The 12,531-nt window shown below is 37.7% G+C and overlaps 1 protein-coding gene across 5 annotated transcripts in view; it reads left to right on the forward strand.

Annotated features, from left to right (window-relative positions):
* prorp (protein only RNase P catalytic subunit) overlaps positions 1–12,531 on the forward strand; it is a 28,481-nt gene that overhangs the window by 677 nt on the left and 15,273 nt on the right. For all 5 annotated transcript variants that reach the window (XM_057859012.1, XM_057859010.1, XM_057859011.1 and 2 more), the window contains 5 exons: positions 79–217; positions 2,716–2,950; positions 3,068–3,336; positions 6,464–6,511; positions 6,638–6,770. In XM_057859012.1, the coding sequence (XP_057714995.1) occupies positions 79–217; positions 2,716–2,950; positions 3,068–3,336; positions 6,464–6,511; positions 6,638–6,770 (824 nt within the window). The remainder of the gene's footprint in view (positions 1–78; positions 218–2,715; positions 2,951–3,067; positions 3,337–6,463; positions 6,512–6,637; positions 6,771–12,531) is intronic.

The raw sequence follows: 12,531 nt of genomic DNA on the forward strand, positions 1-12,531 counted from the left end.
CCAGTCAAGACTCTCAATGCTGTTCAGTTTGACATTTTGTTTTAGGTCTGAGCCTTAATGGGTCAATGTGTTTTACAGGAAATCTACAAGCACCCAATCGACCGCTATCTGTTGAGGAGTGGAAAAATCTGAAGGAGTCTGTTGGAAGTCCGGACCGATTTAATGTTGGCATGATGGTTATGCTGTTAAAGTCTGGAGCAGAGTTAGATATTGCCAAGTAAGAAGTAGGGGTGGGAACCTTTGGGCGCCTCCCGATATGATACGATTTGCGATACACGGCTCAAGGGCTCGACACACGGGAGGCAATGGCAGAATGCCAAAGTCATCGCCGTTGAGCTGAAAGTCAACACACTGTGCGGGATGTGACTGCAGCGGCAAGTGAGAGCGACACTGCGTCATCGCCCTTCTCTGATTGGCTTTGAATTTTGTTGGGAATTTTAAAATTTCGATCTTTTCGATTGCAACCATGCGGAGGCAGAAGGTTGTGTTGGAATTAAGGGATATACTGATTTATCCTTGCTTTATAAAAAAGAAAAAAAAAAATTATGCATCCACCCTGTCTTAAAAACTAAGATGGTCAATGGTGAATACCAGCGTCTAAAAGCTTCCCATAATGCTGCTTTTTTAGTTAGGTGCCGGAAATTATGCCGAGAGGTATCATAAAGTATGTTCTGGTCGCACACTGCTAAAATGATGCGCTCCACTATGTTGACAAAGTGTGACGTGTGGATGTCAGTTTCCCGGTTGGCCAGTGTCCTTACAGATGATTTGTTGATCAATAAATCTGTTGCTGATTGGTTGCAGTGCCAGGCGACAGCGACCGAAATAGAACACCTTCTTATTTTCTTTTATCACATTGCTGGTCTGCTGGGTTGTCGATTTTCGCTTCTTCGTGCTCGTACTATAGAAAGTGTATAGAACATGAGCGACGTCGCCTCCTGTGTGTCGAGCACATCACGATAACGATTATTTTACAGAATGGCAGTACAACAATTATTGATGTATGAGGTCAGTAAATCAATCTACGATATTCTACGTGACAATAATTTAACAGAAAATCAAGGTGCGGACAATGTGCAAATCCAAACATGGCTTTGAATTAGAGGTAGGTCGATTTTCAAAGGCCGATTGCCAATGTGTAATGGTGACTTTGCAAGATGATAATTAGAGCCATTTTTTTTAGTTTGTTTGTATAAAAGGACAGTATATATTCAAAGTTAGGTTTTTCTTCTGCTACTTCATTTTGTAACACTGGCCACTGGGTGGAGCAAAATTTCAATTAACAAAGATCATCACCCAAATACAGTAGTGATCATAGCAGTTATCCTATTATAACAGCTAGAGTATATTGGCTCATAGACTTCATAATATATGTTATTTAAATTATGAATTCTATAATTGGCTCATATCAGGTGATCTTAGAAAAAAGTCCATATGCCGGCCTTTATGAGAAAGATCATTACCCAAACAGTAAACATAACAGTTATCCTATAACATCAGCTATATTTCGACCTTGAAAAATCCGTATATCAGATTGTTATATATCGGCCGGTCGATGTATCGGTTGACCTTCACCATAATTTTTGGACTATTAGCCGGTACTTTTTTCTCTCATTTTGAATCCTGCGGTTTATAGTCCAGTGCGGCTTATTTGTTGATTTGGTTGAAAGCGACGTCATAAGACTGCCATAAGACTGTCATAATTAGGAAACTATCATGGGCATTAATGAATGCTTATGACAGATGTCATCAAGTGTCATTCGGCAAATTATGTCACTAACTCCATTTACATCCAACTCGTATCTTTTACATCTATTCAAAAGTGAGATATTCAGTAGTGAGTATTCATTAATGCTCATGGCAGTGTCATTTCATGATTATGATCGTCTTATGACACTCTTACAGCGCTACTGTCAAAAAAAGTGTTACCAAATACCATAACTAGCAATTAATGAAACAACTATAACAGTAACTGAAGAAATAATTAGCACAGAACATGAATTTTGATTAGTTATTTACATCTGTAGCACCACAATGCATGCTAGCAGGCATGTTGGAAAACAACAGTGTTGAAAGCAGGTGGCAGCAGAGGTTGACTGTCTTCCCCAAGGGAGCAGTGATGGCCCCATGAAGCTTCTTGAAGCAATGAAGCTTTGCAGGCGATTGGTTCAAAGCTTCATTGTGGTTCATTTGGTCTTATGACAGTCTTGTGAAGCTGCTGTCAAATAAATTGTTACCGGTTAATATCTTTTGGTGTAAATATCCCATAATACAGTGAGGACAGCTGTGGTTTATAGTCCAGTGCGGCTTATCTATGAAAAAATTCAGTTTCCGTGTCAAATTTGGTGGGTGCCGGCTTATAGTCAGCTGCGCCTTATAGTCCGAAAATTACCGTAATTTGAATGCTCACGTTTGAGTGCCGTTGATCTTTCATTCACCCTTTCCAAGTCAAAATGAATTGGAAGTCTATTGCCATCAATAGCTGACACTGAGATAACATAGACACTATTAGATTAGAAGATTTTGGTCTAATGGAATATTTTAGAAGCATATCGATATCTTTGGATTGTGATACAAGTATCACGATATATCACCGTATCGATGTATGAAGACATACAGAGTTGCTTTGTGAATTAGAAACGCTTTCAGTTTTTCATGACAAACTTGAATTCATGATGAATTACAAAATGTCCTTTATTTTCTGCTTTGCCACAGATCCTTGCTGTCATTCGTTGCCACCGAAACAGGAACGGTGTCTTATCAACTTCTACTGCAGTATCTGGCAATATGTGTGAATGGCAATCATGACAAAGAAGTATTTGATGTCTATAGTATCATGCGAGAGAGTTTCCCCTCTTTGGATACTGGAGCTTATAATCTTTTGATTAAATCTTTTAGCCGCACATCAAGATGGCGCGAAGCTATCGGTTTCTTACATGACCTCAAAAAGGTGATCAAGCTTCAATTTGTTTCATAGCAAATTGCAATAGTTTTCTGCTTTTTGAAGGTCAGTTTATGACAGCAACCATATTGTCACCTGTTTGTTTTTTTTTGTCATTTCTTACAGGTTATTACCCCGTCACCTCGCATTTATGGCCATGTAATTGCCGCAGCCATTCTAAATGGTGACCCGATCACCTCCTGGGCGCTTTATGATGAATTACTGGCGAAGGGTCTGAGCCCACAACAAGAGACTTGGAGTTGTTTGTTTGAGGGAACGAGCGCGTCAGAGAACGAGCAACAAGAGAGGCTGCTGGGAATTTTGCTGTATATGAGGAACAACCAAGTTTACCCACAGCTGAGTCTGGCTAGCACCATCAAGACTTGGTTTGAACGGTATGGGACGGTGTTACCAATGATGAGGATTTAGAATGTTAATGAATGATTACTCATAGGGTGCAATTGATGTAAATGTCCAATCAAGTGGCTCTTAAATACTAAACTAAAAACTTGTTTATCACTAGTAGAGATTCTTCCTCTGGCCAAGATACACCCTCACACCAATTAGTTTTTCACAAGTTGACATCCAATCCATTTGAACTGGGAGGGCGGCAGCGTCAAACCACCCACTTCAAATGGATTAGATGTCAAACGCTGTTAGTGGCAGACAATAAGTAAAGCAGTGTTTGAACCAGCCACAATAGCAATTACGTCAAGTCAAGTGAGCATGCAGCAATTTAGTATTAAAAGAATTTATATATATTACCGTATTTTTGGGACTATAAGTCGCAGTTTTTTTCATAATTTGGCTGGGGGTGCGACTTATACTCTGGAGCGACTTATGTGTGAAATTATTAACACATTATTATATCATTTCACGTGTTATTTTGATGTTTTGGAGTGAGAATGATGGTTTGGTAAACTTGTTAGCATGTTCTTTATGCTATAGTTATCTGAATAACTCTTAATAGCTATGTTACGTTATCATACCGGCCACGTTCGCATTTCGTTGTTCATGCGTCATGTAACATCATACTGTACACTTACTGTATTCAGCATATTGTTCTCCATTGTATTTTTATTTTAAATTCCCTTCCAAGATGACATAGCTGTTCTAAGTGTTGGATTTTATCAAGTAAATGTTCCCCAAAAATGCGACTTATATTCCTGTAAGACTCATAGGTTTTTTTTTCTTCTTCATTGCGCATTTTTGGACTGGTGCGACTTATACCAAGGTGTGGACTTATAGTCCGAAAAATACAGTAATGCTGTCAGTTAACGTGTTAATAATGTTGTTAACGCAAACCTCCTTTGACGCTGTTATTTTATTCCCGTTTATTCAATTCCCGGTTGAATTGATATTCAAAGCACTTCGCGCTGCAGCTATCGATTATTTTAGTAGTCGATTAAGCGATGAACTAGTTAGTTCGAGTAATCGGATAAGGAACATGAAAAATTAAAATACCTGGGCTGAGCCTCAAACAGTATAAGAAATAAGTAAATGAGGATCTATGTACAACAAAAGAGCAATTGGCTAACTTACATAGCAAAAGTCCGCTAGCTATGTAGTGCTAACGTTTTTTTTTGTTTGTTTTTTTTTTTTTTTTTAAACAATGCTCTTAACAAATAGTTCAGACTCATATTCCCACAAAAACAGCCAAATATACCTATATACTAAATTACCTATGCATTAAAAAACATTAGCCCAAACAAAAATTTAGCTTACGTTGGTCTTAACAGGGAGCAGTTGGATTCAGTCATGTGAAATGAGGCGGACTAGGTAGACCATGCATGACAGAGGGCAGTGTATCCACCCTAATCAATAAAACTAAACGTAAACACTTTCAAAATAAACCATTACAATGCCACTTTAATTAAACGAATACTCGAAGCAACAACATTTAATTCGAATATTTTTTTTAATCGAATATTCAAGTTAATCGATTAATCGTTGCAGCACTAAAAGCACCACTGAGCATGCGCAAGACAACCACATTTCTCCATTTTATAGTGCCTTTTGACCATTAAACTCTGTAAGCAAATTCATATATGCACGAAAGACTACAATAGAATATTGATGATATTGCGATATAATAGCGTTAGGACGTTAATGTTGTCTGATAAGCAGTAAACATGTGGGTCGCCTGTGTTTTAATAATGTTTATTGTTCAAGATAGAATATTGACATTATAGCGGGAGTATCTAAATATTTTCATCTAATAATATATAATACCTGTATATCTAAATAGATGTGTTAAAACTTAAAGTAGATTTGTTCAATATTAAGCTGCTATCAACAGTGGGAATACTACTTCGACAAGGGACACCCATTCATCAGAACACCGGCAGAGTTGGGCCAGAGTGAAATACTGGTGTTTAGACTTTTTAACCCAAAATGTGGCACTCTAAGGCGGATTGTCTCCTTTCTTGTCATTTATTGAGCCGCACTGCACAGATAAATTGTGAATGAACGTGTGGAATGAAAGAATGTGAACGTTTTCGAGCACCACAACAACCTGCAGTACGGAGACTCCAGGCGGTTTTGCGCTCCTTTCACAGCCGCCTGAAACTCACCTTTTTGGGGCGCAAGGACATGGGGGATCAGGGTGAAATCCACTTTCTCAGGCAAAACATAACGTTGGCGTTTTAACCAAAAATGTGGCACTCAGAGGTAGATTGACTGGCGAACTCCCCTAAAATGAACAGATGAAGTATATTATTATTTTGTAATTTTATTTCGGAAGTAATTTTAAACATATGCTAACAAATGATATATTTTATTAACGTACACATATATATATAGAAATATAAAGTATATAAAATAAAGATAAATAAAATACAAGTCTTAAATGGATGGGAAATGGGGAAAATGGATGTTTAATTAATCATTACAAGTGTATAGTTGCCCAACTCTTCATTCTAATGAGGATTAAATTTGAATTAAGTAAGATAAGCTCTACTGTGCTTTTAGATGTATTTAAAACTTCAAATTTATAATTATTTCAAAAATGTAAAACAAAGGGGAATTTATCGCAAGTTAACGATGGTCTACATGCGATTAATCTTTAAATCAGTTAACAGCACCAGTATTAAAATTTGATAAAATAATGGAACAGGGGAAAAAATGAAGGAATTCTTTAAAAAAAAAATTTTTTTTTTTTTTTTAAAGTGCAAGTTAACCATGAAAAAATGTGGTTAACTATGATTAAAAATTACATTAGCTTGACAGCTTGACAGCACTAATTAATACTGTGTATGTATATATATATATAAAATGCTAATTTATCTCTTTCTTTCTTTTTTTTTTTTTTTTCGTTTCAAAAAATGTATCGGTACAGTAACAGCATTGGCTGGAATCTGTATCAGTAGCCCAAAAATGGTAGTGGTACAGTGCAACACTCATAAAAAGTATCCTTTGGCTAATTCTGGCGCATTTACATGTACATGTTCATTAATATGCACTACTGCACTGTCCATTTTAAAAAAGTAAAATAAAATCTCATGATCTCTTCCCTGTTTTCAGTATTCCAAGGCAGAAGTGGAGAGGAACTTGGTCCAGCTCCTCACCAAAGTAATTATACTGCTTTTTTTATTCTTTGACTGAAATAGCTTCCTTTTTTTTGTGTGTATTTTCTTGTGCAATTTTAGGCTCTTAAAAACCTCCAAAACATCTTAATGAATATTGGTGTGTGTTCAGGGGACTGTGTAAGAGTTGTGGAACTGAGTTGGAATCCATTCAACTGAGCGCTGAGGAGTACCAACAGCTGAGGAGCAGGGTCATGACTGACATCATCCAGGGACGGGACGTCTTCAAGAAGACCACACCAGAGGTCAGTTTTAGCTAGAAAAAAAATATATAATAAAAAAAATATTTTTAGATAATAATTCTCTTTTTTTCCTCCCATTTTTATTCAATGAAACACACATACAAAAAACAGCCCATATTCTCTTGAGTAGTGTTTTTTAAATTTATTTTGTCTTAATTTTGTTGAATGGGGGAAAAACAGCAATGTTTTTAGTATTTATTTTGTTAAAGAAGGGGGAAAAACTACCTAAATATCGTCTCATTTTTACATCAATTTTCTAAATATCCTTTCATTTTTCAATTCAATTTACATTTTTTTTGTAGCAAACAACTTGAAGTTGATGCACGTGTTTTAGTTTCTGTGGACCTCAAAAAATCATGCAGTGGCTCTTTGACTGCTGGTTTGACACCCCTGGCCTAGTAATTTGGCTCCTACCAGTTGAGCATGCTAAAAAAAAAAAAGGGGGGGGTGAATTTGGTTATGGGTAGTTAGATAGATTTATTAACAGACTCAAGGTCCAAGTTAAAACCATACTATACAAAGAAAGGATTAAAAAATATATAAGGCGGAAAACACTCAGGTGACTTGAAGTTAAAGCTCTGAGACCCCCACTTTGGCCAAATTTCAAAATTGTCCGATATGCATATGTGATACATCGTTTGTAAGCTTAAGTCCCAATTTTCTTGGGGAAGAACAATTTTGGACAGGAGAGCATTTTTTTTTTAAATCAGTTTTTTTAAACTGCAAAACCCTATCTGGAGGTGAGAGCACGAGGGAGCACAATTACAGACGCCATGACTTTGTTTCGATCCAAAAACTCCATGTCGCATGTATCACTGAGTGTCAAGACACAGCTGTGAATGGCCACAGCTGGATTTTTGGGGGATTTTATGAGTGAAACATGGTCATATAACAAGGGTTGCGATGCAGAAATCGCAGAGATTTTCTTTTTCATATATTTACTCTTTTAAACGTTTTTTTCCCCAATTTTTCTTTGCATGGATCGATTATTTATCATCTAACATCGGGGAAAATGTGAAAGTTACAAAAAAAAATTACAATTTAGCGATAGTTATGAGGTAGATATCCGTGACTTTTTTACAGATGCCATTTTTTTCATTGTGACATAATTAGTTTAAAAGTTTAAAATATGCGAATGAATAATTTTTTAAAGTCGTTTTTTTTTTTTTTAATACAAAATGTTAGACATCAATTAGTGATTACAAGCTAAAAATGACAGACATTTTGAAGAATAAATATAATTACTTACCTTGTTTTCATGGCTGGGTTGAAACAAAAACGGTTACGCGACACCTGTAAACGGGGGTTTCCAAGATAAAACGGGCAAATTAAAAATAGTTTGGAGGCTTAATGTGCCATGAATCTGCTATGGCAGCATATAGACATATTGTTCTATCAAACACAACACTTGTTTTGGCTTAAAATACAGCAGTTTCTTTTAAAGAGGAGTGCAAGAGCAGAAACAGTTTTTTCAGTCTTGTCTGTGTTTTCCGCCATAAAAAAAACAAAATAACAATAAAAGGAAGTAAACTACAGTGATACAACACTAGCTCGCCCAGTGACCCACTTTTAAAAGGCACCTATACCAGTGTTTCCAGAACAGTGACAAGCAGCAAGTAGAACTGTGTAAAATGTTAGGCCCAAGACAACCAGATTTTTAGAACCTTTCAAACGATCAATAAAATTAAACATTAGCATCCTTAGGACGGACTGGCGAGTGTTCACCTGAGCAGCTACAAACATTTCAGAGGCACTGCACCACCTGGGCTTTTTCAACAAGATTCTTAGAGAGTCATTATATGCCACTTGCAGTCTCTTAAAGCTTGTTTTATTATCATTTGACTATACATGCACAGGTTAGAGTAGGAGTGGGAACCTCTTGGTATCTCACGATACGATACGATTTGCGATACAAAGCTCACGATAACGATGATCTTGACGATATGGCGATACAACGATTACCGATACATTGGTCAGGAAATCATTCTAGGATATTCTACAAACAACTAATAAACAGAAAAACAAGCTTCTGCTGTGAATAGGAATGAGTTCAGTTGATGTTCAGTTACCTCCTGTTGATTTTAGGGTATTTTATGGGTCACTTCCTGTTTATTTTGAGTTACAGAACAGGAAGTGACCTGGGAATCACCCAAATGAGTAGGCAGTGACTCAAACTCAACAGGAAATGACCTGTAAATGCCCTAAAATGAACCGCAAGTGACCTGTAAATGCCCTGAAAATTGGACAGAATGACCGTGAATGCTCTGGTTTCGAATGAATGAACGTTCCCAGTCTAAATCGATCGGGTGTTGTGCACCGTCAATGACACACTATTATGGTGGAAGATTTTGGGAGCAACTTTTTGGTTCCTTTTTATTTATTTATTTATATTTGACATTGACACCTTTTTAAAACGATATCTCGATTCTTGGCAGGAGCATATCGATAACCTTTTGGGATACAAAGCATCACGATATATCACCATTTTGATGCTTTGTCACACTCCTAGTTGCTATGAAAGAACTATTCACAATTTAAACTAGGAACTATTTCCTCCACTAGATGGTACTCATGCTCTTTGGATGAATAATGCTTCATTTCTGTGATTTTTTTCTCTCGCCGGAATTCAATGATTTTTTTTTTCCTGTATTTCTTTGGCTTAATGTGGTTATGTAATGGGTTATTTTACAGTATCATTGTAACAACAGTTCATAAAGATAACCTTGTGCTGAGAAAAACAAACGCAAACAGTCTCCCGACTAACCTACAAGCATTGTTGCAACTAAGAGAATCCTCCTACGACCTGAGAGGAAACAGACTGTTTTCCTATCAGACCATTAGGACTACAATGAAATCGTTCTCGATTGTAAACACTGGGGCTCGCCTATGGAATACATGTGATGCAGCGCTAACGAATATAAATTCATTGAGTTACTTCAAAAAAATGTACAAACAAAATATAATAAAACATTACATTGACCAAAATCCGTCATAACCGCAGAGCGCACGCACATCACAGATGTGATGTTCTCACAGCAAAGGATGATTAAATGTCAGGGTCAGATAATAAGACATAACAATTGCTCTTAAGATATGCCCTCCAGCAAAATCGCATGACTGAGCTGCCATTGCAACGAGAGTGCCGTGTTTGACCTGCTACACAATGGAGCTTCCTCCCTACACCTACAGTGCCTTGCAAAAGTATTCGGCCCCCTTGAACCTTGCAACCTTTCGTCACATTTCCGGCTTCAAACATAAAGATATAAAATTTTAATTTTTTGTCAAGAATCAGCAACAAATGGGACACAATCTCGAAGTGGAACAAAATTTATTGGATAATTTAAACTTTTTTAACAAATAAAAAACTGAAAAGTGGGGCATGCAGTATTATTCGGCCCCCTTGCGTTAATGCTTTGTAGCGCCACCTTTTGCTCCAATTACAGCTGCAAGTCGCTTGGGGTATGTTTCTATCAGTTTTGCACATCGAGAGACTGACATTCTTGCCCATTCTTCCTTGCAAAACAGCTCCAGCTCAGTGAGGTTGGATGGAGAGTGTTTGTGAACAGCAGTCTTCAGCTCTTTCCACAGATTCTCGATTAGATTCAGGTCTGGACTTTGACTTGGCCATTCTAACACCTGGATACGTTTATTTTTTAACCATTCCATTGTAGATTTGGCTTTATGTTTTGGATCGTTGTCCTGTTGGAAGATAAATCTCCGTCCCAGTCTCAGGTCTTGTGCAGATACCAACAGGTTTTCTTCCAGAATGTTCCTGTATTTGGCTGCATCCATCTTCCCGTCAATTTTAACCATCTTCCCTGTCCCTGCTGAAGAAAAGCAGGCCCAAACCATGATGCTGCCACCACCATGTTTGACAGTGGGGATGGTGTGTTCAGGGTGATGAGCTGTGTTGCTTTTACGCCAAACATATCGTTTTGCATTGTGGCCAAAAAGTTCAATTTTGGTTTCATCTGACCAGAGCACCTTCTTCCACATGTTTGGTGTGTCTCCCAGGTGGCTTGTGGCAAACTTTAAACAAGACTTTTTATGGATATCTTTGAGAAATGGCTTTCTTCTTGCCACTCTTCCATAAAGGCCAGATTTGTGCAGTGTACGACTGATTGTTGCCCTATGGACAGACTCTCTCACCTCAGCTGTAGATCTCTGCAGTTCATCCAGAGTGATCATGGGCCTCTTGGCTGCATCTCTGATCAGTTTTCTCCTTGTTTGAGAAGAAAGTGTGGAAGGACGGCCGGGTCTTGGTAGATTTGCAGTGGTCTGATGCTCCTTCCATTTCAATATGATGGCTTGCACAGTGCTCCTTGAGATGTTTAAAGCTTGGGAAATCTTTTTGTATCCAAATCCGGCTTTAAACTTCTCCACAACAGTATCTCGGACCTGCCTGGTGTGTTCCTTGGTTTTCATAATGCTCTCTGCACTTTAAACAGAACCCTGAGACTATCACAGAGCAGGTGCATTTATACGGAGACTTACACACAGGTGGATTCTATTTATCATCATCGGTCATTTAGGACAACATTGGATCATTCAGAGATCCTCACTAAACTTCTGGAGTGAGTTTGCTGCACTGAAAGTAAAGGGGCCGAATAATATTGCACACCCCACTTTTCAGTTTTTTATTTGTTAAAAAAGTTTGAATTATCCAATAAATGTTGTTCCACTTCACGATTGTGTCCCACTTGTTGTTGATTCTTGACAAAAAAATTAAATTTCATATCTTTATGTTTGAAGCCTGAAATGTGGCGAAAGGTTGCAAGATTCAAAGGAGCCGAATACGTTTGCAAGGCACTGTACTTGGACATCAGCTGATACAATGAACCCACTCGAATTGACATTATGTGAAAATCCATGGCAATCAATGACTTTTGAACGAAATGTGAAGATTATGACTGGACTGTAACACAATATGCTGTCTGTGCGTCCCTGGCTAATGGGGGACGGGTATCGATAAGCATCTGCTTTCCCGTCTTTCCTTGTCTGTCTTCGTCTTTCCTTCGGGTAAAATCTCACACTCTGAAACTGTCAATGATTTTGATGATGATGACAATGACAATTAAAAATAAAATAAAAAATAAAAAAATTGTAAGCAGTTACTCACAATGTTACTCATTACTTGAGTGTTCTTTTCACTTTTTTAATTGTCTTTTACTACATTTTTGGAAGACTGCTCTTACTTTTACTTGAGTAAAATTATTTTGAAGTAACGCTACTCTTGAGTACAATTTTTGGCTCCTCTACCCACTTCTAATTAGTTGTTGCAACCTTAGCGAGCACCGATCTAACAAATGCCAATCCACCCAATTCAAACGGATTTGAAGTCTAGCACCATCAATGGCAGGCAATACGTTGACAAGAAAAATGCCCAAAAAATATCCTCCATTGTTATCAAGAGAAGTGCAAAATCAAATGTATCCCACAACAACAAATTTCTGGTGCCCTGTGGTGGCGCAAAAAAACAACAACACCTGAGTATCGATATTTCTGTCATAAATATCGTGTCTGGTTACATTTCAGTAACGATACTTCAATACTTTTCGATACTTTTGACAAGCCTTCTAACTAGGGATGGGAATCAAAATCCGATTCCAATTCCGAACCGGTGGCTAGTGTTTCGAGGCCTCGACATCACAATGAAAAAGCCTTAACGATCCCTTTAACGATTCCTAAAGAAGCGTATCACCATCACGTGACGTGTCTTGTTGTCCAGACGCATCAAACTAGCATGGCGCCAAGAACCACTCGT

Source organism: Corythoichthys intestinalis, chromosome 15 (assembly GCF_030265065.1).
Source record: "Corythoichthys intestinalis isolate RoL2023-P3 chromosome 15, ASM3026506v1, whole genome shotgun sequence".
NCBI classification, from domain to species: domain Eukaryota; kingdom Metazoa; phylum Chordata; class Actinopteri; order Syngnathiformes; family Syngnathidae; genus Corythoichthys; species Corythoichthys intestinalis.